Source organism: Heptranchias perlo, chromosome 43 (genome assembly GCF_035084215.1).
Source record: "Heptranchias perlo isolate sHepPer1 chromosome 43, sHepPer1.hap1, whole genome shotgun sequence".
In the NCBI taxonomy this organism is placed as follows: Eukaryota; Metazoa; Chordata; class Chondrichthyes; order Hexanchiformes; family Hexanchidae; genus Heptranchias; species Heptranchias perlo.
In genome coordinates, this window is record NC_090367.1 from 8,266,616 (window position 1) to 8,293,701 (window position 27,086).

Genomic DNA, 27,086 nt, shown 5'->3' on the forward strand with positions numbered 1-27,086 from the left:
CAAGTCACACACCATCCCGACTTGGAAATATATCGCCGTTCCTTCATCGTCGCTGGGTCAAAATCCTGGAACTCCCTTCCTAACAGCACTGTGGGAGAACCTTCACCACACGGACTGCAGTGGTTCAAGGCGGCGGCTCACCACCACCTTCTCAAGGGCAATTAGGGATGGGCAATAAATGCAGGCCTCGCCAGCGGTGCCCACATCCCATGAACGAATAATAAAAATCCCTGTGAAGCACTCGCAGGCTTTTATTCAACGTTAAAGGTGCTTTATAAATGTGAGTTCTTGAAGGACCTGGGGTCGGGCTTCCAATCTGCAGTCAGTTTGGTTTTTCTTATGGCCTCTGGCATTGTCAATTTGAGGTGAAGAGTGGGCCGTACTGTGCTGTGGACCCATGCCCAGCTAGGGCCCGAATTCAGACTCATTTAGGTCTCTTGCAACCAGCGCTGGCACTTTCAGCTGGTAAGGGTGACAAGAGTTTAAATTCAGCTCCAAGAAACGACAGCTCGATAGGCCACCCAATCAACTATAGGACTGTGTTGTACCCACCATGTTACCCAATCTGCTCGCAAGGACCATGCTGTACCCACCATACCACTCAGCCTCCCAGGTCTCTCCTGATATTAACTCCGTACCATCAGGCTTGCGAGATCCCCAAAAGATTATGCAAAAAAAAAAAATCCAGTCTTAAGTAATGTCACAAAAAAACTTTTATTTACAAGCCGATTATCGTTAATATTTGCCTTCCAAAGTCAGGAGAAAATTACAATGGAGTAAAGTGAAGTTTTACAGAAGGTGGCAATGGAGAGAGAGCTGGTCATCAATGGGGCAAGGAGCCGAGTCACAGAATGATATTCCCATTAAACCATCCAACAATTAACATTTCACATCAAAATGCTCAAATACAAATATACACACACTGGACTGTTATGTTAAAGACTGCATTTTCAGTCTGGCAATTCAAAGAAGGGGGGGGGGGGGGGGTCTGCGATATTTCAGCAAAACTCACTTGCTGCAGGAGGGGGGAAATTTCTCTTGCACTGGGCTCTGAAACTGGGGAGCACCTGTCACACACCGTAGGGGACTTAGCAGCAAACCGGTGATGGCAGATGAACGGCAAGAAGCTCCCTTTACAGGATTATCACAGAACGTAGGTGGCGTGTTCAGGAAGATGTTACTGAAGGCACAGCCGTGCTTTGCGAGGAATCACTACTCAGGCAACTCCCAAATTCCCACGCCAGCCAGGTCCTGGTCAGAGGGCCAACTTCAGGCAGATAAATAAATAAATGGTTTTAAAAGGAGCCAAGGATGGACAATGAAGGGTCCAAGTGGATAATTACACACAGCACTCAAAACACATCATCTTCAACCTTCGAGTCATTGGGAAGGAGTTAAGATCCAAAATTCAGTCTGCAAAACCTGGAAGTTGATTAAAAAGTCACGGGACTTGACTGGGTTAAGCAGCCACTTGTACAAGGCTGTTCCTGTGCCTACTGTTGCACTGTGCTGATCATGCCCCCCCGCCCCAGGGATGTAATTCCAGCCTCTGCTCCCAGTAACTGTCCACCTTCCATATTTAAGAAAACGCATTCAACGAACCTTGCATCTATCCTTTGTTTTTTTTTTGCGGGCCCGGGGGGGAATAAAGAGAGGGGGAGGGAAAGAGAAGAGAAGCATACACATTGGAAATGAGAAAACCAGCAGACCGAGATGCTTGGAGCTGAACCCAGCTGTGTCACAAGACTCCTGCAGCAACTTTCCTCCGCTCTGGAGTGAGAGCAAACCAGAGGCGGTGCAGCTGTACAATGCATTAGAGCATCGGCATGTAGAGAGACAGGGCAGGTCGAAGCCAACCTCCATTTAAGCTCCCTATCTGAGCCAGGTCACACTGCGAGACACCAAGCAGAGGCTGTGGCATCTGCCCAGTGTAAGGGACAGTGGGAGCTGGGGGGTATCGCATGCCTGGATCAGTCCCTGGCACCTTTCCAGTCAGTGCCCCAAGTGGCACAAGGAGCAGTCTGGTGCTGCCCTCTGAGCTGTAAGATGTCAGGCCAGGCAGGAGAAAAATAAAATAGAAATAAATGAGAAGCTTAATGCCAATCCCACCTCCCACCACTCCATGGAAAAAGATATAAATCACGCAACAGTCCAATGTATGTCAGCTACACAGCACACAAAAACAAGTACAATCTGTTCCATTCTGTTGGCCAACTCGGACACCAAAAGTTTGGTTTAATCTTTGTCTTTCTCTCTGCCCCCCACCCCCACCCCCCACCATTTTAAGTTGCCTCTTTTTGAAATCACTCCGTGCTGTGCACGCCTCACTGATCAAAGTCGGGGGGCGGGCAGGAAACCTGCTCCCAGGCTTCTGCCCATCGCGCTCTGTGACCAGGTGAGGGAGGGAGAGGGGGAAGGCGCCGGCGCCCCCACGTTTTCCCCCCACCGCTCTGGCCCGGCACACCACCCCGTTAGAGACGGCAAAGTTGGCGCACGGCAGAATCGCAGGCACCAACACACGTCTAAGCGGGGACACCAGCCCACTGGTGACGGCCATCTAACGTCTGCCAACGACGGTGGAGACCACTGGCTGACGAGACAGTCTAGTGGAGGACTGATGTAGGAAGAGAAGTGACACAGTAAATGTACGGTGCACTAGTTTACGAGAAAGACTCCACGCTAACAAATAAAAAAAAGGCTGCTTTGAGATATAGTGCTACTTCCTGTTGCGTTGGGCTTGCGGTCAGGGTAGACGGGTACAAGATCCCAGTGTTTGCACACTCTGGCCCTGACCAAGAACCATTCCAATTTGCAGACCATTTCCTAGACTTCCAATCACCTCTGGTGCCAACAGGAGGTAATAAATTACACGTGGTGGATGTTACATCTGAAGAGGATTCTCTGCAAGAAGAGGATGGTGTCACTTCTTAGTTTTCTTCTGTTTATAGGCGAACACGACTATCTTGGCCCCGTCAATGGGCAAGGGCTGAGTCTAGTAGCTGAGGGTTAACGTCGTCCTTCGACCACTGAAGAAGATTCAGTGGAAACCTTCGGGAGAGGATTTAAGATATAACGTTGCAGTCCTACTCTTCCCACTTGAGGCACAGTTATGACAAGAAGAAACCACACTGCCTTATTAAAACCATGTATAACAGATGGCGTGAAGTCACTAACCATCGATTTTTTTTAAAAAAGGAGCCTTTTGTTCTTTGCAATCGTGATAGCAGAAAGGAAGTGAGCTCCCCACTCAGGGGGACTCAGCAGTCTGAGGGTAAATATCTACATTGCAAGGGGCGGGGGGTGGGCAAAGGGCAAAGGAAGCAAATCACAAATGCTTGAATACGGGCCTTTTCTCCCTGGCCAATTATCAAATATCACAATAACCATTTAGCCAACAGGAGGGAACACACACAATAGCTACAATCAAGACAGCCAATGGTTTGTCATTCTCAGAGTTTGCACCAAAATGGAAATGTCGTGGTCCATGTGTTCCCCGATTCTTGGCTCACAGGCGACAAGGACCCACTCTGAACCAACGAGGGAGCTTGGTTCAGAGAGACTTTTTTTTTTAAATTTGGTGTACGTTTCACGCAAAGCATCAACCTTGCAGTGGGCAACCCAACAGAAACTGGGTTGTGCCAATCACAATACAAAAGCTCCGAACTTTGTGCACCATGCCGAGTAGATCTTGCGAGACAGGCTCTATCCGTTTTGTGGAGGTTGAGAACACAATCTAGCGCACACATGGCAAACTGCTCTTCTGTCCAGCTGGGTGCAGACTGCGTACAGCGTGAAACGTACGGCTCTTGTGTTTCTACTTCCTCGGTTGGATAACGCGATCACATTACCACCCAGAGGATCGCGTGTTGATAAAAACATATTTTGTCTGCAGTGTTGAGTTCTGAGCAAGCAGTGGCTGGTGGTTTTCGAATACTATTTGCAAGAGATGGTTGACCACTGTGTCAGAGCAGATCAAAAAGTAGGCCTTTAACCTCTGTGCCTGCATAGGAAAGTCAGCTGCGAACGTAACGGCCTGTACACGGGCGAGCTCTCTCATTCCTGGTTCTCCCGGAGATAGATAATCCATCTGAGACATGGTTCAACAAGTACAACATTCCCTTCACTCTCGAGGGTAGTGCGTGAAAAGGATTCGGTTATTACAGCAAGTGTGCCTTTCAGAAGAGCATTTTCATTTGGAAATAGGTCAACAGGAACAAACAAACCACTTCATGGATAAATGTCAAAAGTCATGGGATTTGTTAACAAACTTTCAACCAAAACATGTCATTTTAGATTTTCAGGGCTGATACAAAAGGAAAATGGCACCACTGACCCACTAACTATCGGCAGTGCGAGGAGAATGCAGAAATGCACTGTACTGCATCCGGGGATGATGCATTCCACATGTTTTTCACAAGCATGAAAAGGCCTTTACAAATAAAGGAACCTTGCCATGTTCATCAGCAGCACAGTACCCCAAGTAACAGAGAATGTGGCAGTCAATCTCTCACACACACACACACAAATTGTTTCACAACTCGATACGTTAACAGAATTTCCACAACCAAACCGCAGTCAGGCGATGGAAATGATACGTTGAGAGCTGCAGAGACAGCGATCCCTGCCGATAGTTCTTGGAACAACAGCTGCTGCGAGACGCTGTGCAGTTTGATAACGCACCGGTTGTACCGTTATGCTGGAGCTGCTCCTGACTTGTGTTCGCTCCACTCCTCGGGTGCAGTTCAAGCTCGCTCCGATTAGAGGTTTCATTCTAAGCCCATTTAGTTTTGTATGTGGGTTCTCTGCCAATCTCCCCAACACCCACCCCCCACCCCCCACCCCCAACTTCCATCTCCTGACGCTGCTGAGGTTCAATCCCACAGGGGCCGGCAGCCCTCTGGGACTGATACTGGTCCCTGAAACAAATTGCCTGCTATCCCTGGATGGTGAATGTCAGTAGGGACCGGAGTTGGGGGAGGCACTGGAGCTGCCAAGCCCAGCCCTGCTCTCACTTGATGTCCACACTTTGCAGGGGTAACTGGATAGCAATCACCCACCCCACCTCCCCCACAACAAACCCCAGGGCACTGAGGCCAATTGCAGTGCCCCCACTGGAACCCCGGTTGGGACCAGCTAACTCTACATATACCGGGGATCTTCCTGCTCTGAATGGCTTAGTGCGACACCAGGTGCTGTCTATACCCACTGGGCTATCGAGGGAAGCCACAGTCCAAAGTGGGCAGGTTCACAGGGTTTGCGTTCTCCTTCCCAGGTCAGGAAATGCCGGCTTTTTGCTCGAGAACAGGAGCTCAGCTCAAGTGGGGAAATCAAGGGGCAGAGATTGTTCTAAAAAGCGCCCCAACCTCCACGCTGTTTGGGATGGCACCCGACCCCATGAGATTCACTAGAGTAGAGAGGTATGATCTGCAAACCTGCGCCAACAGATGCACTAGAATTATGGAATGTGCCAGCTTCCATAGTACTGATCTGGATTCAACTGGTAACTTAAAAGCCCATTCCACCAAATCATTGAACAGGAGGGGGCCTCGGCAGCAAATTGTCTCCAGATGCACTAAAGTGCAATGGAGAGGAGGTGTCACTGCTTGATGGTGCAATACGCATCAAGATACCGCCTTAGAATGGCTTGGTCGTGTCAGGGACGATGGGGGTAAGAAATGCACTGGGCAGGGTCTGAGAAGCAGAGTTTGGTCTGGCCTGAGATATAACACTGAGTTCCTGGTCTGAGCCAGGGTATCCGGCTTGTTCAATGAGTCAAAGGACACCCCCCACCACCATCCCCAACTCAAAAAAAAAGTGGTCAGAGAGTGGGAGGGATTGGAGAAAGGAGAGAAAAAACTGTCCAACTTGTTACAAGTTTAATTTATGATGGGTCCTTTTACAGATGGGTCAAACATCAGTTTAAGCTCCCCATCTTGTTCTCTCCTCGGCCTGGGGTGCGTGTCGCACCGCCTGATCAGTGATGGGACGTGACTAAATGCTGGAGGTTTGAACCAGTTCTAGCCAGGACCAGAACAAGGATGCTACTTGCAAAAGTGAGCCTGAAGGATGGTAACCTGGTGTTTGAAAACTTTCACATTGTTGTGAACAAAGGGGGCGGGGGAAAAGGAAAAAAAAAACAAGGTAAAAGATAAATAAAAGTAAAAGTAAATATTCCGATCACTGGGTGTGACGAGCTGCTGCTTGTTCAGTGCCCACCGTAACTCCCTCCCACACAACAGATCTGACGTTTGGGGTGCCCTGGATTTTATGCGACTCTCAGTCCGCACACTAAATAAAAACCTTGCTAATGCCCGACTATCCTACTGAATCTGGGCTGAGAGCCCACTTGTCCTGGAATGGAACACTGATGAGGAGGAGGAGTCTGGATTTAAAGCTTAGAAAGTAAGTAAATACTCAAAAACCTTTTTAAAAACATACTTTGGGGAAACTGTACGGGCAGGCTATCATCTACTGCTCCGAGTGAGTAAAAGTTACAAATATCGGCAGCATGTCTACACAAGAGCCTGCTGAATTACGCCGGAGACTACAACCAGTCTAACGTTAAGATGCTGCGTTGCTTTGTCAACGCGACGGATTTCCTCTCCACCTTGTGCACGGGTTCAAACCGACCAGAGATTGCTCGGCACTTCAGGTTAAAAAGAGGACCACCCGCTTTGGTTTGAAGCTGGGCAGCCCAGTGATTTTCACAATGGAGAACCGGACGCCAAGAGTGCAGCTTTCAATGGCTGCCTTAAAAAAAAAGGAAAAAAGAAGTCTTTGGACCGGGGGCAGCAGCCCCATTTTAGGTAAAGCCCAAAGAGCTGTAGTTTGACTGAAACCGGGAACGGGCACTGCGTTCATCTGCTCACCTCCACTCACCAGAGACACTGGATGAACCAGCACGGGAAAAGCCTGATCTTCGGTGACATGGAAGATTTATACTGGAAGATTTATACTTCCGTATTACTCACAAAGTTCAACAAAACTATCCCCCCACCCCACCCCACCTAAAAAATATGTTGAGAGTACACTGACACAACACAGACTATACACAATCAAAAAAAAAAAAACTACACAGGACTTTAACGACATCTATATAGCCTGACTTCGAAATGCTAACTGCGGTGCATTAGTTTTAAAAATCACGAGTCTTGATGGTAAGATAGTTCACATTATGCTTCTCAAATATAATTTATACCAGCATTTAGCTTTTTTTAAAAAAAAAGTCCAGACTCCCGGCTCCATGTTTAAAGCCTCGGATCTGAAAGGGTAGTGTAATGCTTGCCTTCTTCATAGCTGTTTCACAAACGCTATTTCGGGAATTTTTCCTCCGGCCTGAAAAAAACCACAGTTCAAACCACAAAGAAGAGTGTAAAGGGTAATTGAAGAGACTGTTCACAGGTGTCACTGCTCAGAGAAACAGCGTCACAATCATACAGCGGCTTAAGAATTGGCTCTTATTTTCTATTGCTCTCTGGTGCTTCCCAGTGCCTCTTTCGTTCTCAGCCAGGAGGGAGTTAACAGTCTTCTGCCCCGTTGACTAGCTGACAGGTAATGCATTGCGCCGTGTGCAACACCACGCCATTACAAGCTGCCTGCTCCCAGGTGACCCAGTGGCTTGCCACAGAACGTGGGAAATGACCTTTGAGGACTGGGCACTGCTGCAGGTGAGAAGCAGCCTTCCCCATGGCCTGTGCTCGAGACCCTGAGAAGCAGTGCACGGTTTTAAGGATCAGTAAGGAGGTCACCCTAAATGATCTTTAAGGCAAAATCACTGCTCCGCACAGAGCTAGATTTCAAACACATGGCATAGGAGACAAGGAGAGGAGCAGTTAACTCATCCATTCTTACAAATTCAGAGAGAGGGAACTTATTTCAGGCATGGGGCTGGCTAAACTAAACCCTGGGTTTTACCTTCAAACTGGCTCAACAGGATTAATCCATTGGATGAGAGGATCTTTTCAGTTTTTGGTCTCCAATTCTGGGTGCTCAAACATTTTAATAAACTTACCTTAAGCTGTGTGAAGATTTGTGCAGCTTGACTGAAGTCCCATTCGTTGTCTTGCAGGCACCTAGAAGACAGGAAATGATCAAACCTGATTTTGCGGTCTGGTTACAGAATGAGGAGGGAGCAGGAGTGGAGAAAACACATGGATGTGTCTCAAGACACAGCTGCTGGCCAGCTGCAGCTTTACTAACAGTATACGGGGCAAACGGGAAGTGATCAATTCTCTCCACTGCAAAACCTGCTCTTTGGTGATCTAAACACCTTCACTATTACCAGACACCTTAAATCCAGCCTCTGAATTCCATTGCACAAAAAAAAAAAGTCCCTTTATATTAACAGAAAGCTCAGCTCCACTAAATATCTATCTATATTATTCAAAGCACTGAGTTTTAAACCAGTGCCACCTTCAGGGATTTTACAGCACAGAAACAGGCCATTCGGCCCAACTGGTCTATGCCAGTATTTATGCTCCACACGAGCCTCCTCCTACCCTACTTCATCTCGCCCTATCTGCATATCCCTCTATTCCTTTCTTCCTCCTCATGTGTTTATCTACCATCCCCTTAAATGCATCTGTACTATTTACCTCGACTACGCCATGTGGGAGTGAGTTCCACATTCTCACCACTCTCTGGGTAAAGAAGTTTCTCCTGAATCCCTTTTGGATTCATTAGTGACTATCTTATATTCATGGCCTCTAGTTCTGGTCTCCCCCACAAGTGGAAACATCTACGTCTACCCTATCGAACCCCTTCATAATCTTAAAGACCTCTATCAGGTCACCCCTCAGTCTTCCCTTTCCTAGAGAAAGTAGCCGCAGCCTGTTTGGTCTTTCCTGATGGTTGCTGGATTTATCTTCCCTCGGTGATGGTAACTGCTTTCCATCTTTACCCCAACCTGTCTCCAGCTCAAGTCCCCATTGGGGTGTCCATCCCACATGCCCTGGCCTTCCCATACACGATCTGCTCCTTCTCCTCTCCCCTCCCCTCCCCTCCGCTCTGCTCCAGGGTTATTAACTCCCTCCCAGCCTGGTATGTAGTGATTCCATGCCCTGGCTTTCAGCACTCTGGGCACAAACCTAGTCCAGCCCCACCCTCAGCCTGCAAGCAAGGCTGTTGGAGATCTAATAGCCCGTACTGACATCCAGCTGACCAGATTCTACAGCCCTTAGTGGAATCAGGTGGATGTGTGGATACGGTTGGGGGATCAGCTGAGGTATAAAAAAGCCTACGAGAGTCACACAGGTGATAAGCTTAGGTAAACAGGGAGGTACAAGCAGCAGCAAACACAAAACCCAGCATCTATCAGCTGCAGAGATACCATCGAGCTGGGTCTCATTCATGTTGGTGCCGATTCTGAACTCGTACTTCAAAGACTTTATAGTGGCAATTGGAGGTCAGATCTTGGCTGATTTTACACTCTGTAAATTATTAGACATATTAAGCCTCATTTGTTTCAGCTTAAAAATGTCATCTATTTTGATGGATCTCACTCAAAGATAAGCAGAGCCTCATACGCTTTAAATAGGTTTACGATTGGTCTCATTCTTTTTATCGCTTCCTGATGTTGACCATTCTACATTGGCCTGGGCACAAGGCCTGCTCCTCTCCATTTAGGAGCATAAAGACTTGCAGCAGCAAGCTCCCAATCCACACTGTCTGCTGGAGACTCACGCGCGTGAACACTGTCGCCATGGTTAGGGCAAAGGCTGGCCGGCCGGTCGGTGGGTGGGTCATTCCCAGCCCACTGACGCCGAGCACCACGCCCAGGCAGACCAGCTCTATATGTGCTAGGATTTCTTTCTTGCTGGCTTGTTCTGTTTGAATTTTATGGGCCTGGAGGTTTGGAAAAGACGGTTAATGCTGTTGCCTCATTCTTGGATAAATGTTAAATCAGAACACCAAGACTGGTTATTCTCCACGGCTTCAGACAGTCCTGAATTCATAGAATCATAGAAGTTACAACATGGAAACAGGCCCTTCGGCCCAACATGTCCATGTCGCCCAGTTTATACCACTAAGCTAGTCCCAATTGCCTGCACTTGGCCCATATCCCTCTATACCCATCTTACCCATGTAACTGTCCAAATGCTTTTTAAAAGACAAAATTGTACCCGCCTCTACTACTGCCTCTGGCAGCTCGTTCCAGACACTCACCACCCTTTGAGTGAAAAAATTGCCCCTCTGGACCCTTTTGTATCTCTTCCTTCTCACCTTAAATCTATGCCCCCTCGTGAGAGACTCCCCTACCTTTGGGAAAAGATTTTGACTATCAACCTTATCTATGCCCCTCATTATTTTATAGACTTCTATAAGATCACCCCTTAACCTCCTACTCTCCAGGGAAAAAAGTCCCAGTCTGTCTAACCTCTCCCTATATGTCAAACCATCAAGTCCCGGTAGCATCCTAGTAAATCTTTTCTGCACTCTTTCTAGTTTAATAATATCCTTTCTATAATAGGGTGACCAGAACTGTACACAGTACTCCAAGTGTGGCCTCACCAATGCCCTGTACAACTTCAACAAGACATCCCAACTCCTGCATTCAATGTTCTGACCAATGAAACCAAGCATGCCGAATGCCTTCTTCACCACCCTATCCACCTGTGACTCCACTTTCAAGGAGCTATGAACCTGTACTCCTAGATCTCTTTGTTCTATAACTCTCCCCAACGCCCTACCATTAACGGAGTAGGTCCTGGCCCGATTCGATTAATGAGAACATTGGTTTAAACTTTATACGTGACCAATGGTATGTCTAAGACAATAAGCATGAACACTCCTGCAGCAAATGTAGGGAATCTTATATCACCAGGTTATAGTCCAACAGTTTTATTTGAAAATCACAAGCTTTCGGAGGCTTTCTCCTTCGTCAGGTGAGTGACCCGACGAAGGAGGTAAGCTCCAAAAGCTTGTGATTTTCAAATAAAACTGTTGGACTATAACCTGGTGTTGTAAGATTCCTTACATTTGTCCAGCCCAGTCCATCACCGGCATCTCCACATCACTCCTGTAGCAGGGAACTCTCCGACAACAGAAACCTGGAGGGCGCTGACAAATTCCAAAGCTTTAAAATGTGTTTCCTTCTCCTGTCCGATTGAAAAGGACAATTTATAACAATACAATAACACTGCTACTGGAAATCACTGTGCTAGCCGCTCCTAACTCTACACTAAAAATAATACAGCAAAGTCGTTTACTTTTGTCTCCTGGTTCAGTGAAGTGTACTAGACAGTGGTTGTAGGTGTCATTTGTCCTAAATGGTGCAATTTACACCTCTGCACAGCGGTACTTCAAGGGATTAGCCCTGTCTGCTACAGAAACAGGATGTGCAAATGACAGTATTGCAGAGCATGATAACTGGAGCCCGGATTTAAATAGTCGTCACTGCTGCAAAACCCTGAATCATGAGATACAGATATTGACCGACACCTCCCACAGTGTCTCTGTGGGCATTATGAAGTAATGCCAAGTCAAACTGAACAGGAAGGGATCAGGTTTGATCCCCAGGCTGTGCCAAGTTAGCAGATCTTAACCCAGTGGGGGCAGACATGCCACCACAGGCCCAAGGGAGTAAAAACATCTGCCTAGAGTTGCCACTCCTGATTGCACGTTCCAACAAGTGTCGCGATAGCCTCGCTGTGAGTGAGTGAGAATGGGATCTCATTCTGGTTACAGCCACTCAAGCATTTCGCCTTACAATCACTTCCATGTTGCCAGCTCAAACATTCAAGAGGAAATGTGTAAAACACCGTGCACTTATAATCAGCATTTAGGGAGAGCGCTCCAGAGAGGAGGGCCGAGACGGGTGAAAGCAAACCCACCGACAGTCTCTGTGCAGCAAGTATCATTTTGAGGACATTAATAAAACATTCATTGCCGGAGACAGTCTGAAGCTGGATAACCTGCTCTCGGCACAGAAGCCAGTCAGACCCACCTCGGGCTCAGGTCTCCTGTCAGTGATCATTCAGATGCGTCGCAGCATTAATGACCCACGTCCCAACCCCTGGCACATTCCCCTTCCTGCGGCACAGGCAATATCCACCGTGCACCCCAAGTGCTTCTGCCTCTCACACTCCATTAATCTGGCAACCACGAGATTAACACTGGGCACTGGGGTTAAGCACAAACACAGCTATTTGATGACATTGGACAGAGGTGCAAACACCTGCAGAAGGAACGATAACACGCACGTGAAAACTATTTGACAAAGAAATGTTAAAAGGAAAAAGGTTTAAACTGATGTTGTGCAATGGGCAGATCTTAAAACAGGTGCTTTTTTAAAAAAAACAAAAAGGAGAAACCAAACGGACGGAAGGGTCTGGAGTTCCCCTGCGATCGGTAACACTCACTTTTGTGACCACTCTATGTTCATGCCCGATTGTTGCGAGAAAGCCTGCAGCATTTCCTGCTGCGGAGCGGTGAGGGTGGGCACCGGACTGCTCGATGGAGTGGGCGCTGGGGTCACAAAGGCCTTGCGGATCTCCTCGGTGGTGGCGTTCCTGATGAACAGCTGGTCGTTCACAATGCACAGCCTGCTTAAAAGGGAGGAGGGGTGGAAACAACCAAGTTAGTGCCAATCCTAGAAAGCGGTGTATTGTCGACTCAGCAATCTGCAAATCCTCCACGATTAAAAGCATAAGTATTGGAAATCAAATTTAAAAAAAACATAAAATAGTGGAAACACAACAACATTAGCAGCTGGAAGAGGTGAGATTCATATTCTGGGTGGAGTACTCACTTCTAATGAAGGTAATACCACCTGAAGCGTTAACCTGTCTTTTCTCACCAGCTCACCGACCTGCTGTGTATTTCCAGCACATTCTGCTTTTATTTGTGAGCTGCTTCTGCCCTTTTAAGCTGATTCTACCCCGAGTTAAGTAAACATGTGCTAGCCCAGAGGATGCAATTGTGCAGGTTAAAAAAAAACTTACCCTGCATTCCCAGCAGGCACTGCGATGAACGCTCTTGAGAAGGCCCTCACAGACTCCCTGGATTTACCATCGGCTGAGGGAGAATGAACGGTTTTGAAGAAAGTTTACTCTCCAACAACTTGAATTTAAAAAAGTTTTCTTTTTAAATTGAACTTAAAACATAAACTTATTAAATTTACACACCTTCTTTGAAAACTCCATGTACAGTAAAACAGAGCAGTGTATTCTGAAATAGAAACCAAAGCTTATATTATATACGCAGCATTTAGAGTACTGAACACTGTAATTCAATGTAATAGAGAGCAGCCTAATTGATCTGAGTGGAGGAGAGAGGTAAAATGCACCGGTGCATTTAAGGGGAAAGCTAGGTAAGCACGTGAGGGAGAAAGGAATAGAAGGATATGCTGATAGAGTGAGATAAAGTAGGGTGGAAGGAGGCTCATGTGGAGCATAAACACCGGCATGGAGCAGTTGAACAGAATGACCTGTTTCTGTGCTGTAATTCTACATAGTGTAGTATTGGACAGTTCCAGGTTTGACTCTGTCTCTGGCGAGTTGGCAAATCTCAGCCAGGATGGTGGTTTTGATGGGGTAGGTTACAATCGGCATCAGCGCCCCCAGGCTACGGAAGCTAAACATTCAGCCAAGGTTCCCATGTCGGATGGTTACACCCTGCTGGAAGGGGAGCATATCGGCAGGCTGAGTGATACCTGGGCTGGACAGGCTCGCACCTGCAAATTACACAGTCGTTCTGTACAGAGCGGAGAGTTTAGAAAATAACGCCACTGGCCTACTGCACCGTAAACCATGCCATGTATCTCTAATCGAAACATCTATGCCACTCTCATTGCCTGTAACAAAATACATGGTGACCTGTCCCCTCCTCAGAGAGAGTATAATAAAATGCACAGCTCATCATAAACTTAAAAAGGCGCACACACACACACACTAAACTCGCAAGGATAAGGAAGAGGCAAGCAAAGGGAAACAAGGAAGAAAGACATGCAAAGGAGACAGAAGAATAAGAAAAAAACCCAAAGAGGAGACACAGTGTACACTACCGCTAAGTCACACAGTAATTCCTTCATCGTCGCTGGGTCAAAATCCTGGAACTCCCGACCTAACAGCACACTGTGGGAGCACCTTCACCACACGGACTGCAGCAGTACAAGAAGGTCCACCACCTTCTCAACGGGCCACTAGGGGTGGCCAATAAATGCCGGCCTTGCCAGTGACGCCCACATCCAGAGAATTAATTTTTTTTTAAAGTACGATGCGGGTTGACAACAATGAAGAACAAGCAATGGCCGGTTTGTGAGGGGTCGTTCCGGTTATTGCTTCTACCGGGAATGTGGAACTCGCTACAAGGAGCAGTTGAGGCAACTAGCATGGATGCATTTAAGGGGAAGTTAGATAAACACGAGGGAGAAAGGAACAGAAGGATATGTTGATGGGATTAGATGAAGTAGGCTCGTTTGGAGCGTAAACACCAGCATGGACCTGTTGGGCTGAATGGCCTGCTTCTGTGCTGTACATTCTATGTAATGCCAGTGAACAGGTTAAACATTGTACAGGGAACTGAATCAAATGGGACAGTTATGCAGAACAAGCAGCTCTTCACTTACCGTTTGCATGCTTACATCCACCACGAAGGAGGCTATGTCATGTTGTGTCTTTGGAAGCTCATTGAGAAAGGCTACAACATTTAGCCTGGTGTGCTTCAGCAACTTTGCCCGAAGTGCTAGGAACCAAAAAAAAAGGGAGGGTAGAGAAAATTAGTTGAAAGCTTAAAAAAAAGTTACCATACACCTATACCCAGCCTACAGTCAGTTATCCCCGAAGGAGGGGTCCAACTGGAACTACAAAATAATGTGGGCCAATTCCTGAGTTATGCATGTCACACTTGGTCTAAGATGTATTTTGTGCAGACACTCAGCCTCCAAGGTTTACAGTTACGCTTCTGTATCAAGTAGGACTCTGCCACGTATTCCAGCGAAAGCACACAGCTTGTGTCAGCGTGCAAACGTTTATAGTGAACTCGAAAGTAAGGAAGCAGAAATGGGTACAAAATCAGCACAATTCACTCTGCTTTCATTAAAGTAGGAGTGTTGTTTTGGGTTTTAAAATGAAGTTTTTAAAAAACATCTCCTTTCTGCTGACTCTCCCGGTGGGGCAAACACTTCCCCAGAAAACTATATTTTACTTATTTAAAAAAGGGGAACTTGCATTTATAAAAAAGTAACACCCATACTTGGATTGGCACTGGAAGAGAGCAATAAAAAAAAAATAGGGCACTGCCCCAGCTTATACACGGTGCATGGCTACAATCAGGATTTCAGCATACAGGGGAGTGTAACAGCATGAAGTCACCGTTAACACAGCGTGGTGCAGCTGTGTACATATGGAGATTGCTTTCCAATCAAGATTTATAGGATGTAGATTATTCAGTCAGAGGAGGCTCACACAAGATAGGATCAGAGGCTGCACCACCACATCCGAGGACAAGTATCTCACACTCTCCACTGCTGCAAAGAGGAGATCCTTTCTAAGTACCATTCTAAGTTAAGAGAAAGGCTACTGAGAAAGTGCTTCTGGTGTGACAGCGAAATCAGATGGGTGGCACACACCTGCATAACGTCAAAGCACAGGACGGCCTTGGCCAGTTACTTTCAATGAGAACGACATCCTTAATTTCTGCACGACTCTGGGGGTGAGAGGCCGCAGCAAATGGGAACTTGTTCCAAAACAGCACATAGGAAAGTACAGACCAGGGGAAAAAAAAAAAAACTTTGCAGTGCACCCAGCCGCTCCCAAAAACTCAGCTGTCAGATATCTAACCCTCCGGTAAGCCTGCCCACTCCATCCGCCTCTACCTCCTTCTCTAACAGTCCATTCCACGCCTTCATCATCCTCTCATGAAGTACTTAAATCTAAACAGTCTGTGCACTTAAGTGTGAGCCCACGGAACGTGGTTCTAGAGCCTGTGGCAACTCAAACATATTGCTGGGGTGCAATTTATTGATCCCTTTATGGATCTTGAATACTTGATTAGCTCTCCAGCCTTGTCATCTCCAGAGTAAACCGGGCTCTTCACCTCCTCAGAGCTCAGACACCTTAAGCTAGGCATCAGTTTGGTTTCTCTTTCCTGCCCTACCCTGCCCCCAATGCCTGGATATCCTTGCAGTAGTACAATGACCAGAACAGTACCCAGTACACCAGGTGTGAGCACCACCAATAACCGATCCGAACACCACTGTTATAAACGAAAAAGCAAAATATTGCAGATGCTGGAAATCTGAAATAAAAACAGAAAATGCTGGAAATACTCAGCAAGTCAGGCAGCATCTGTGGAGAAAGAAAGAGTTAATATTTCAGGTCGATGACCCTTCGTCAGAACTGGTTCATTACTTTGTCATTAAAGGATGTGGGGAGAAAGTCCCTCGGCTTGTCAGTAAAACAAACCACTGCAGCTTGACTGTAGACACACAAGGCAGTTTGCAGAAACCATCTGTATAAAAAAGGCCTGCAGCTGCAGTCTGCTTATTTGCTTTCAAGACTCGAGTCTGAAGGACTTTGACCCAGTAACTCTGCAAGGAGCTGTTATGTTGCATCATATGGGGGGATTGGCTGGAAAAGACGACAAGCCCAATGGCGCAATGAGAGGAAAATTAACAGACAAAGATGTTTAGCTGGAGGTTAATGATTTTACCTCCACCGATATTTATTCAGTGACCTTACAATGTGAGACTGGGCAACTCTGATGATGTAAGCAGCCACTCTTTAAACAATAATATTCATGAGCAAAATAATATTGTTAAAGCTAATTCAGAATTCTCTGCCAGGTTTTTATTTCTAAATGGAGTAGTGGTATTGTGATTTAAAATAACTGAGATATAGCAGTACAACACAATGGAGTCCCAATGCACTGTGCTAATGGAGGGGTAGACTAGAGGTTTCTGGCCTGAGATCAAACAAGCTGAATTCTCTAGGCTCAGTCGTCCCAGCGGAGCGCGTCCGGGGGGACGAGCAGGTGCCCAGCGGAGCGCGTCCGGGGGGACGAGCAGGTGCCCAGCGGAGCGCGTCCGGGGGGACGAGCAGGTGCTCTTCACAGCAAGGAATGGAAGGATTAGAAAGGAGGATCACCCTGGGCTGTTGCTGAAGGCTGATTTCGCACCGGTAAAGGGGAAGGTTAGAGAGTGAGAGTAGTCATCCACCCAGCTTCTCAGCTTAGGGCAGTGAAAGAAAGGGGTAGAAATACTTCAACTTTTCTATTCCACCTATTTCTCTTGTCCCGCCAGACAGACATTGACCGTGCTCGGATGCAGCTCAAGAGGCACTAGTATCCTTCATTACTCCAGTGTAATGCCCGTCTATCAATGCATCCAATTTAAGATCTTCCTCTATTCTCCCCACGCCTACACTTTTGCAGCCTCTCTGGACTTGTTTCCTCTGCCACATCCTTTGATCTTCTGATTCTGGCCTCCGGTGAATCTCTTTCCTCCACCATTATTGGCAGCAGAGCTTCCGGTCGCCTGCTGTCTAGAATTCCTTCCCTAAACCCCTCCAACTCCCTCCTCTCTCCCACTTTAAAAACCTCAAATCCTTTCTTTTCACCCAAACCATCAGACACCCCCTCCGAAACTCTCCACCCTGGCTCAGCATTCTGTCCCTCTTACTGCTACTTTGTAAAATGCATTGGCAAAACGTGTATGTTGACAGCACCATACAAGGATAAGCTGCTGTTTTAAGCAAGTGCTGACGGGCCATTGAACAGTGTGGGGGGGGGGGGGGGGGGGGGAGAAGAGTCGGTGACATTGGAGCCTGCTCCTACCTTTATCCCACACAAGCTGGGCTCACTAGTCGATTGGAAACCAGGCTAAATTGCCCCTCCCTAAACTAAATGTAGTGCCCCCACCACACCATCCCCCAACCTGTATGGAGTTAGCTGATCCTATCCAGGGGTGTGGTACAGATGCTACAACTGGCCTCACTGCCCCGCAGCAAGGTGGCAGAGAAACGAGAGCCACCAGGGTTCTCACTGCTCATCGCTGTTCAGCGGCCCTGACTGCAAAGTGCCTGCGTGGATCCCGGATAAGGAAAGGACTATGATGCCCTCATGGTAGAAGAGCCTGCAACATTCCCACAAGAACAGCCACTTTGGTGAGATACCAGAGGGCAGCTGGAAGCAAAGACCAGTCCGAGTCAGCACCTTCCAGGGAGGTGGAGGGGAGGTAAGCATGGAAGCTTTTCTCAACCGCTCCATTATCAAAGGATAGATCATTCGATCATGGGTAGAAAAGGCAGATAAGATTGCCGTTAATAGTGTACAAACATATCCTGTAAGGCACAGATTCCATCAAAAACAATGCACCGTTTCAAAAATACACAGAGGCAGGGTTTGGAAAGTGATGAGAGATAAAGCAGTTAATATGAAACCCAGGTTTAGAGTAAGTACAAGTGGACAGACATTCCATACAATAGGCATTTGCATCCATGTGCTGGATTTTATAATTTTCTTGTCTTGACGCTCTAGGTGCTTTGAAGCTGAATGACTCAAAAAGAAAATCAAACATCGAAACAAGACATGAGGCTAAGTTGACATTAAGTTCTTTTTTGATGTGTTAATTTGTTTACAACTCCATTTCTACATTAGCCACATAATCAGGGTCAGGGATCTAAACCAGAACTTCCTCCTGGTTCAAAAAGGGCCATTGCTGATCCCCTAAAAACCAAAAGTTTGGTGATGAATGGCAGCATGGGTGCTTACAACCATTCAGCCCATCATATCTGTGTCAGCTCTTTGCTAGAGTAGTTCAAAACTGATCCTCGAGGATTGTTTAGTTCATTTAAAAATCGCAAACCAAAATGGATTCGAAACTCAGGAGGTTCTTCTGACACTAATCAATTTGTACATCACTTTTCAACAGCGGCAGCAGCAATGGGGCCGGGGCACTCCACCGGCCAGCAGTGGGGGGGTTTCAACAGGCACCAGTAAATTTGAGACAAAAGCAGCATTTCTCTTACTTGGGTCCTTCAGTTTCTTCACATTCCTGCTCTCTTTGAAATACTCGCCCAGACTGCTCCTGTTTGGACACAACACAATATTTTTTAGGAGACTGAAGTGCAGCTCACGCTAGATTACATAAACTTGCCCTAAGTTCACTGTAAAAATATACGACACTCTTCCTCTCCCAAGTGAGGGATGCTTGGCCTCTCCCCCACCCCCCCCCCCGCTTTTCCTTCCTCTTCCATGTCCACCCACTGTGTGGAAATGCTTGACCTCTCCCCTCCCACTGGTGAGGAGATGCTCGGCCTGTTCTCCCCCCGCAATATAAGGAGGTACCAGGCCTTTGATCGACATCTGCCCGGGGTTGTATGTCCGAGATCGGGAACTGAGTGCGTGAGTGGTGGCGTCACAGGCCCTCCCTCTTCCTACGGCATGGCCCAGCACAATATGTTCAAATTCAGCCCCGTATCATTGAGGGGGGGGGGGGGGGGAAACATTTTGCTTGAAGGTAACAAACCTGGCAGGGTTCTGTGCAGAAAAGGGAATACTGAGCGAGCAGCAGGCTGCATCGTGATAGGCATCCAGCAGTCCTTGCCTGTCTGTCGAATCATAAACCAAATAGTACCTGCAAAGTGAGAACAACAAAATCAGGGTGAGGGGAAACGAGGGCCTCTCTAGGGTGGGGAATGAGGCTGCAGGCCTAGGGTTACCCCAAAACTACTCTGAAAGGTCCATATTATTTGCTGCCTCACCCGTTCTTGGTCTAAAGTGAGGATGTTAAATTAATGGACAAACATGAGGCAGTCTTGGTCTGCAGACTCCTTTACACTGGGAGCTTGACTGAGACTTTTTAAACAGAGACCAATCAACTTCAATAACTGTTTAGGTACAGAAGCACCTTTTCAGCTTTCAAATTACAACCAGCTTCTCGACTGCAAACATCTATGGTACATTTCGAACAATGTTTATGAATTAGAAATAAATCAAAAAAATGCCGTCTCTTTTTTTTAAAAAAACCTCTTCTTCTGTGAAGATTTAATCCCCTATTACTTCCACAAAAGGGAAAGACAGACCATCTGCTGAAGCTTTTTCTAGTGCACAGGCGACCTCACATCCAGCTTTGTACTCAACAGTACTTTGGCAGTGATTGCTCAGTAATTTTCCAGAGCAAAAAGCTAGTTTTTGACTGCTGTATTTTGTTGGAGTCTGCACTTTGTTTTCTTTTAAAACAAGGGCTCCCACCACCTCCCCACCCCTGGTTTTGGAGAACAACTTGCATTTATACGTCCCAAGGTGATAATCAAACGAAATTTGACTCCGAGCCACGTAAGGAGATATTAGGACAGGTGACCAAAAGCTTGGGCAAAGAGGTAGGTTTTAAGGAGCGTCTTAAAAGGAGGAGAGGTTTAGGGAGGGAATTCCAGAGCTTAGGGCCTAGGGAGCTAAAGGCACGGCCGCCAATGGAGGAGCGATTAAAATCGGGGATGCACAAGAGGCCAGAATTGGAGGAGCGCAGAGATCTCGGAGGGTTGTAGGGGCTGGAGGAGGTTAGAGGGATGGGGAGGGGCGAGGGCCATGGAGGGGATTTGAAAACAAGGATGAGAATTTTAAAATCATGGCATTGTTGGACTGGGAGCCAATGTAGGTCAGCGAGCACAGGGGGTGATGGGTGAATGGGACTTGGTTTGATTAGGATCCAGGCAGCAGAGTTTTGGATGAGCTCAAGTTTACGGGGCGGGGGCAAAGAAGAGAGGTCGGCCTGGAGAGCATTGGAATAGTCAAGTCTAGAGGTAACAAAGGCATGGATGAGGGTTTCAGCAGCAGATGAGCTGATGCAGGGGCTGAGACGGGCGATGTTATGGAGGTGGAAGCAGGCATGGACTGGGCAAAATGCGCCAACTTGTAATTGACCACTGGGAAGTATTGAAGAGCAAGCTGGGTTGGCCAGACCTTTAACATTACCGCCTTGGCTCCTCTCGGAGGCCCAGGCTGAAGGAGGAAAACTCCAGGCACAAGCCTGCAGCATGTGCCGAGGTAGAAAATATGCGGAGTCAGCAACTCCCAGAGCACATGGTTAGAATGAAATCTGGTTGCACTTTGGTTCAGAAATATCACCACAGATTTTCAAGAGTCAGAGGGACAAATAGCTTGCTACAGAAGGTAGAACAAAAAAGGATGGAAATACAAAGCACACACAAACAGATAACACGGTTAAACCATTGCTGTTTTTATTTCAGATTTCTAGCCAGTTTTTAAAATGACTTTCATCTGCTTGCGTTTAAACCTGGCTCCTAGAACAAGATGGAACAGCTTCAATATAATTTTTAATGTACCACTCTACCCAGTTCAAATCAGAGAAGGCAACACCTGGCCTAAGTTTGCTAATAGAATTATGAATGTATTTGGCATTAAAAACATTTGATAAATGTTCCTGTTCATAAGATAAGAAATAGGAGCAGGAGTAGGCCATACGGCCCATCGAGCCTGCTCCGCCGTTCAATAAGATCATGGCTGATCTTCGACCTCAACTCCACTTTCCCGCCCGATCCCCATATTGCTCGAATCCCTTAGTGTCCAAAAATCTATCGATCTGTCTTGAATATACTCAACGACTGAGCATCCACGGCCCTCTGGGGTAGAGAATTCACCACCCTCTGAGTGAAGAAGTGCCTCCTCATCTCAGTCTCAAATGTCCGACCCCTTATCCTGAGACTACACCCACTAGTTCTAGACTCTCCAGCCAGGGGAAAACAGCCTCTCAACATCTACCCTGTCAAGCCCTCTCAGAATCTTGTATGTTTCAATGAGATTAATGCACATCAAAATTTACCACCCATAGGTATCTGAACACAAAAGTCCCATTTCTGGCACGACCACGGGTACTTACTGCTGAATGAAACGTGATATGAGCACCTTGATTTCATCTGTACCAAAGTAACTAGCCTGTTAAAGGAAAACAAACAGCAGCTTAAAAACCACATCGAAACTTTGCCTAGCGCTAGAAACCACTGAGACTCTTTTTTTTATTCGTTCACGGGACGTGGGCGTCGCTGGCAAGGCCGGCATTTATTGCCCATCCCCTAATTGCCCTCGAGAAGGTGGTGGTGAGCCGCCTTCTTGAACCGCTGCAGTCCGTGTGGTGACGGTTCGCCCACAGTGCTGTTAGGAAGGGAGTTCCAGGATTTTGACCCAGCGACAATGAAGGAACGGCGATATATTTCCAAGTCGGGATGGTGTGTGACTTGGAGGGGAATGTGCAGGTGGTGTTGTTCCCATGCGCCTGCTGCCCTTGTCCTTCTAGGTGGTAGAGGTCGCGGGTTTGGGAGGTGCTGTCGAAGAAGCCTTGGCGAGTTGCTGCAGTGCATCCTGTGGATGGTGCACACTGCAGCCACAGTGCGCCGGTGGTGAAGGGAGTGAATGTTTAGGGTGGTGGATGGGGTGCCAATCAAGCGGGCTGCTTTATCTTGGATGGTGTCGAGCTTCTTGAGTGTTGTTGGAGCTGCACTCATCCAGGCAAGTGGAGAGTATTCCATCACACTCCTGACTTGTGCCTTGTAGATGGTGGAAAGGCTTTGGGGAGTCAGGAGGTGAGTCACTCGCCGCAGAATACCCAGCCTCTGACCTGCTCTCGTAGCCACAGTATTTATATGGCTGGTCCAGTTAAGTTTCTGGTCAATGGTGACCCCCAGGATGTTGATGGTGGGGGATTCGGCGATGGTAATGCCGTTGAATGTCAAGGGGAGGTGGTTAGACTCTCTCTTGTTGGAGATGGTCATTGCCTGGCACTTATCTGGCGCGAATGTTACTTGCCACTTATGAGCCCAAGCCTGGATGTTGTCCAGGTCTTGCTGCATGCAGGCTCGGACTGCTTCATTATCTGAGGGGTTGCGAATGGAACTGAACACTGTGCAGTCATCAGTGAACATCCCCATTTCTGACCTTATGATGGAGGGAAGGTCATTGATGAAGCAGCTGAAGATGGTTGGGCCTAGGACACTGCCCTGAGGAACTCCTGCAGCAATGCCCTGGGGCTGAGATGATTGGCCTCCAACAACCACTACCATCTTCCTTTGTGCTAGGTATGACTCCAGCCACTGGAGAGTTTTCCCCCTGATTCCCATTGACTTCAATTTTACTAGGGCTCCTTGGTGCCACACTCGGTCAAATGCTGCCTTGATGTCAAGGGCAGTCACTCTCACCTCACCTCTGGAATTCAGCTCTTTTGTCCATGTTTGGACCAAGGCTGTAATGAGGTCTGGAGCCGAGTGGTCCTGGCGGAACCCAAACTGAGCATCGGTGAGCAGGTTATTGGTGAGTAAGTGCCGCTTGATAGCACTATCGACGACACCTTCCATCACTTTGCTGATGATTGAGAGTAGACTGATGGGGCGGTAATTGGCCGGATTGGATTTGTCCTGCTTTTTGTGGACAGGACATACCTGGGCAATTTTCCACATTGTCGGGTGGATGCCAGTGTTGTAGCTGTACTGGAACAGCTTGGCTAGAGGCGCAGCTAGTTCTGGAGCACAAGTCTTCAGCACTACAGCTGGGATGTTGTCGGGGCCCATAGCCTTTGCTGTATCCAGTGCACTCAGCCGTTTCTTGATATCACGTGGAGTGAATCGAATTGGCCGAAGACTGGCTTCCGTGATGGTGGGGATACCGGGAGGAGGCGGAGATGGATTATCCACTCGGCACTTCTGGCTGAAGATGGTTGCAAACGCTTCAGCCTTGTCTTTTGCACTCACGTGCTGGACTCCGCCATCATTGAGAATGGGGATGTTCACGGAGCCTCCTCCTCCTGTTAGTTGTTTAATTGTCCACCACCATTCACGACTGGATGTGGCAGGACTGCAGAGCTTTGATCTGATCCGTTGGTTGTGGAATCGCTTAGCTCTGTCTATAGCATGTTGCTTCCGCTGTTTAGCATGCATGTAGTCCTGAGTTGTAGCTTCACCAGGTTGGCACCTCATTTTTAGGTACGCCTGGTGCTGTTCCTGGCATGCTCTTCTACACTCCTCATTGAACCAGGGTTGATCCCCTGGCTTGTTGGTAATGGTAGAGTGAGGAATATGCCGGGCCATGAGGTTACAGATTGTGCTGGAATACAATTCTGCTGCTGCTGATGGCCCACAGCGCCTCATGGATGCCCAGTTTTGAGCTGCTAGATCTGTTCTGAATCTATCCCATTTAGCACAGAAGTAGTGCCACACAACACGTTGGATGGTGTCCTCAGTGCGAAGACGGGATTTCATCTCTACGAGGACTGTGCGGTGGTCACTCCTACCAATACTGTCATGGACAGATGCATTTGCGACAGGTAGATTGGTGAGGACGAGGTCAAGTAAGTTTTTCCCTCGTGTTGGTTCGCTCACCACCTGCCGCAGGCCCAGTCTGGCAGCTATGTCCTTCAGGACTCGGCCAGCTCGGTCAGTAGTGGTGCTGCCGAGCCACTCTTGGTGATGGACATTGAAGTCCCCCACCCAGAGTACATTTTGTGCCCTTGCTACCCTCAGTGCTTCCTCCAAGTGGTGCTCAACATGGAGGAGGACTGATTCATCAGCTGAGGGAGGACGGTAGGTGGTAATCAGCAGGAGGTTTCCTTGCCCATGTTTGACCTGATGCCATGAGATTTCATGGGGTCCAGAGTCAATGTTGAGGACTCCCAGGGCCACTCCCTCCTGACTGTATATCACTGTACCGCCACCTCTGGTGGGTCTGTCCTGCCGGTGGGACAGGACATACCCAGGGATGGTGATGGAAGAGTCTGGGACGTTGGCTGAAAGATATGATTCTGTGAGTATGGCTATGTCAGGCTGTTGCTTGACTAGTCTGTGGGACAGCTCTCCCAACTTTGGCACAAGTCCCCAGATGTTAGTAAGGAGGACCTTGCAGGGTCGACTGGGCTTGGTGTTTTGCCGTTGTCGTGTCCGGTGCCTAGTGGTCCAATGCCAGGTGGTCCGTCCGGTTTTATTCTTATTATGACTTTTCGTAGTGAGATTTTACAACTGAGTGGCTTGCTCGGCCATTTCAGAGGGCAATTAAGAATCAACCACATTGCTGTGGGTCTGGAGTCACATATAGGCCAGACCGGGTAAGGGCGGCAGGCTTCCTTCCCTAAAGGACATTAGTGAACCAGATGGGTTTTTACGACAATCCGGTAGTTTCATGGCCATCATTACTGATACTAGTATTTTAATTCCAGATTTTTTTATTTAATTAATTAATTTAATTTAATTAATTGAATTTAAATTCGCCAGCTGCCGTGGCGGGATTTGAACTCATGACTCTGGATTTTAGTCCAGGCCTCTGGATTACTAGCCTAGTAACATAACCACTATGCTACCGTACTGACATCTGTGTTTTGAAGACACCTTGCTTGAAAGAAAAAGAACTTGCATTAACATGGCAGCTTATATTTATAGCGTGTCCCAAAGTGCTTTACAACCCATGTATTACTTCTTAAGTGTACGGTTGTTGTGAAAGCAAATAAGGCAGCCAACTTGCACACAGCAAGATCCCACAAGCCACAAATGACCAACTGATCTGTTTTTGATGGCATTGGTTGAGGGATAAATATTGGCCCCAGGACACCGGGGAGAACTCCCCCTGCTCTTCTTCCAATAGTGGCCGTGGGATCTTTTACATCCACCTGAGAGGGGCAGACGGGGCCTCGGTTTAACGTCTCATCCAAAAGACGGCACTTCTGACAGTGCAGCACTCCCTCAGTACTGGTTCGAACTCTGGATTCCATGAAAACTCAGAACATTTTAAGACACAGGTTATTGGAAGAACTTACAGAAATACATAGAAGTTACAAAACAGGCCATTCAGCCCAAACAGTCCGTGTCAGTGTCAGTGTTTAACCTCCATGTAAGCAAACAGTCCCAATCATATTTACCCACCCTGATCCAATACTCCTCATCCCCTTATCCAGTCTAATCTTGACTGCTGACAGTTTCTTCCTCAACCACTAACCCTGGAAGTGAACTCCAGAGCCTTAAGTTTCTCCTGCCCTCTGTTCTAAATATCTTCCATTTAATCTTGTATCTATGGTCCCTCGTTCTAGCCTACTGGAAACAATCTGCTTCTATCTGCCACGTTTCATCCTTTCATAATTTTAATCACGTCTATCATATCGTCCCACAATCTGCATTATTCTAATGAAAAAGGCCTTAATTTTCAAGTCTTTCTTCATATATTTGTATTTCCTCACACCAGGTAACAACCTGGTGAAATTGCATTGTATCTTCCCTAAAGCCTCAATATCTTTCTCATAGCGTGGAATCTAATACTGCACAGAGTACTCTAACTGAGGTCTTATAGCTCATCATTACCTCTGGGCTTTTATAGATTATAGCCACGATAAAACCTAGAATTCCAACATTGTTTTGTTTTACAGTCTCATCAATCTAAGGTGCTGCCTCTTCACGTTGTGAACCTCTCTCCCCCACCAAATCCCCCTGCTCTTCTGCAGCACCAAGCACACTTTAGCAGAAGATAACTAGTAACGTGTGCCATCTATCTCTATCAAAGCAGTCTGATCATACTGTACCTTGCATGAAGGAAGTGTGGTTGGTGTCTCAACGTCAAAGGAAATTGGAGGAGGGAGCTCATGGCCGTCCTATGGGTAGAAAACCAGGTGCGAGTCAGGAGAATCTGAGCTAGCAGATAACCCAGCACCGAGCGCTTTAAATAACCCCATCCATTGCCAACCCAGCCAAAGATAAACAAAAACATGGACAAAAGACTTTGATGTTGACTGAACCACTGAACTTAAAAATATAATTACAGTCCAACATTACTGAATTGGACCAATAACGTAAGTGGCTGAAGTATAAATATCCAGAGTAAAAGTTCAACTGGGGCATGAAAATCACCCCATTATATTATAGTAAAATCACAGGAGGCTGCCATTCGGCCCTTCATGCCTGTTCTCTGAAAGAGCTATCCAATTAGTCCCGCTCCCCCCTGCTCTTTCCCCACAGCCCTGCAACTTTTTCCTTTCCAAGTATTTGTCCAATTCCCTTTTGAGTGTTACTATTGAATCTGCTTCCACCGCCCTTACAGCCAAACATAACTCTGAGTAAAAAAAATTCTCATCTCCCCCCTGGGTTTTTTGCCAATAATTTTAAATG

The 27,086-nt window shown here is 47.3% G+C and overlaps 1 protein-coding gene across 3 annotated transcripts in view; it reads right to left on the bottom strand.

The window, feature by feature from the left end:
• Positions 1 to 695: 695 nt before the first annotated feature.
• The window catches only part of LOC137306482 (nuclear RNA export factor 1-like), a 72,205-nt gene continuing 45,814 nt past the window's right edge, over positions 696 to 27,086 (bottom strand). For 2 of the 3 annotated variants that reach the window (XM_067975742.1, XM_067975740.1), the window contains 10 exons: positions 26,504 to 26,572; positions 21,836 to 21,891; positions 19,466 to 19,573; positions 18,966 to 19,024; positions 14,567 to 14,682; positions 13,125 to 13,167; positions 12,942 to 13,014; positions 12,360 to 12,545; positions 8,012 to 8,072; positions 696 to 7,335 (listed from right to left, as the gene is read on the bottom strand). In XM_067975742.1, coding sequence (XP_067831843.1) covers positions 7,291 to 7,335; positions 8,012 to 8,072; positions 12,360 to 12,545; positions 12,942 to 13,014; positions 13,125 to 13,167; positions 14,567 to 14,682; positions 18,966 to 19,024; positions 19,466 to 19,573; positions 21,836 to 21,891; positions 26,504 to 26,572 — 816 coding nt within the window. In that variant the 3' untranslated portion in view covers positions 696 to 7,290. The remainder of the gene's footprint in view (positions 7,336 to 8,011; positions 8,073 to 12,359; positions 12,546 to 12,941; positions 13,015 to 13,124; positions 13,168 to 14,566; positions 14,683 to 18,965; positions 19,025 to 19,465; positions 19,574 to 21,835; positions 21,892 to 26,503; positions 26,573 to 27,086) is intronic. The other variant, XM_067975741.1, reaches the window with a different exon arrangement.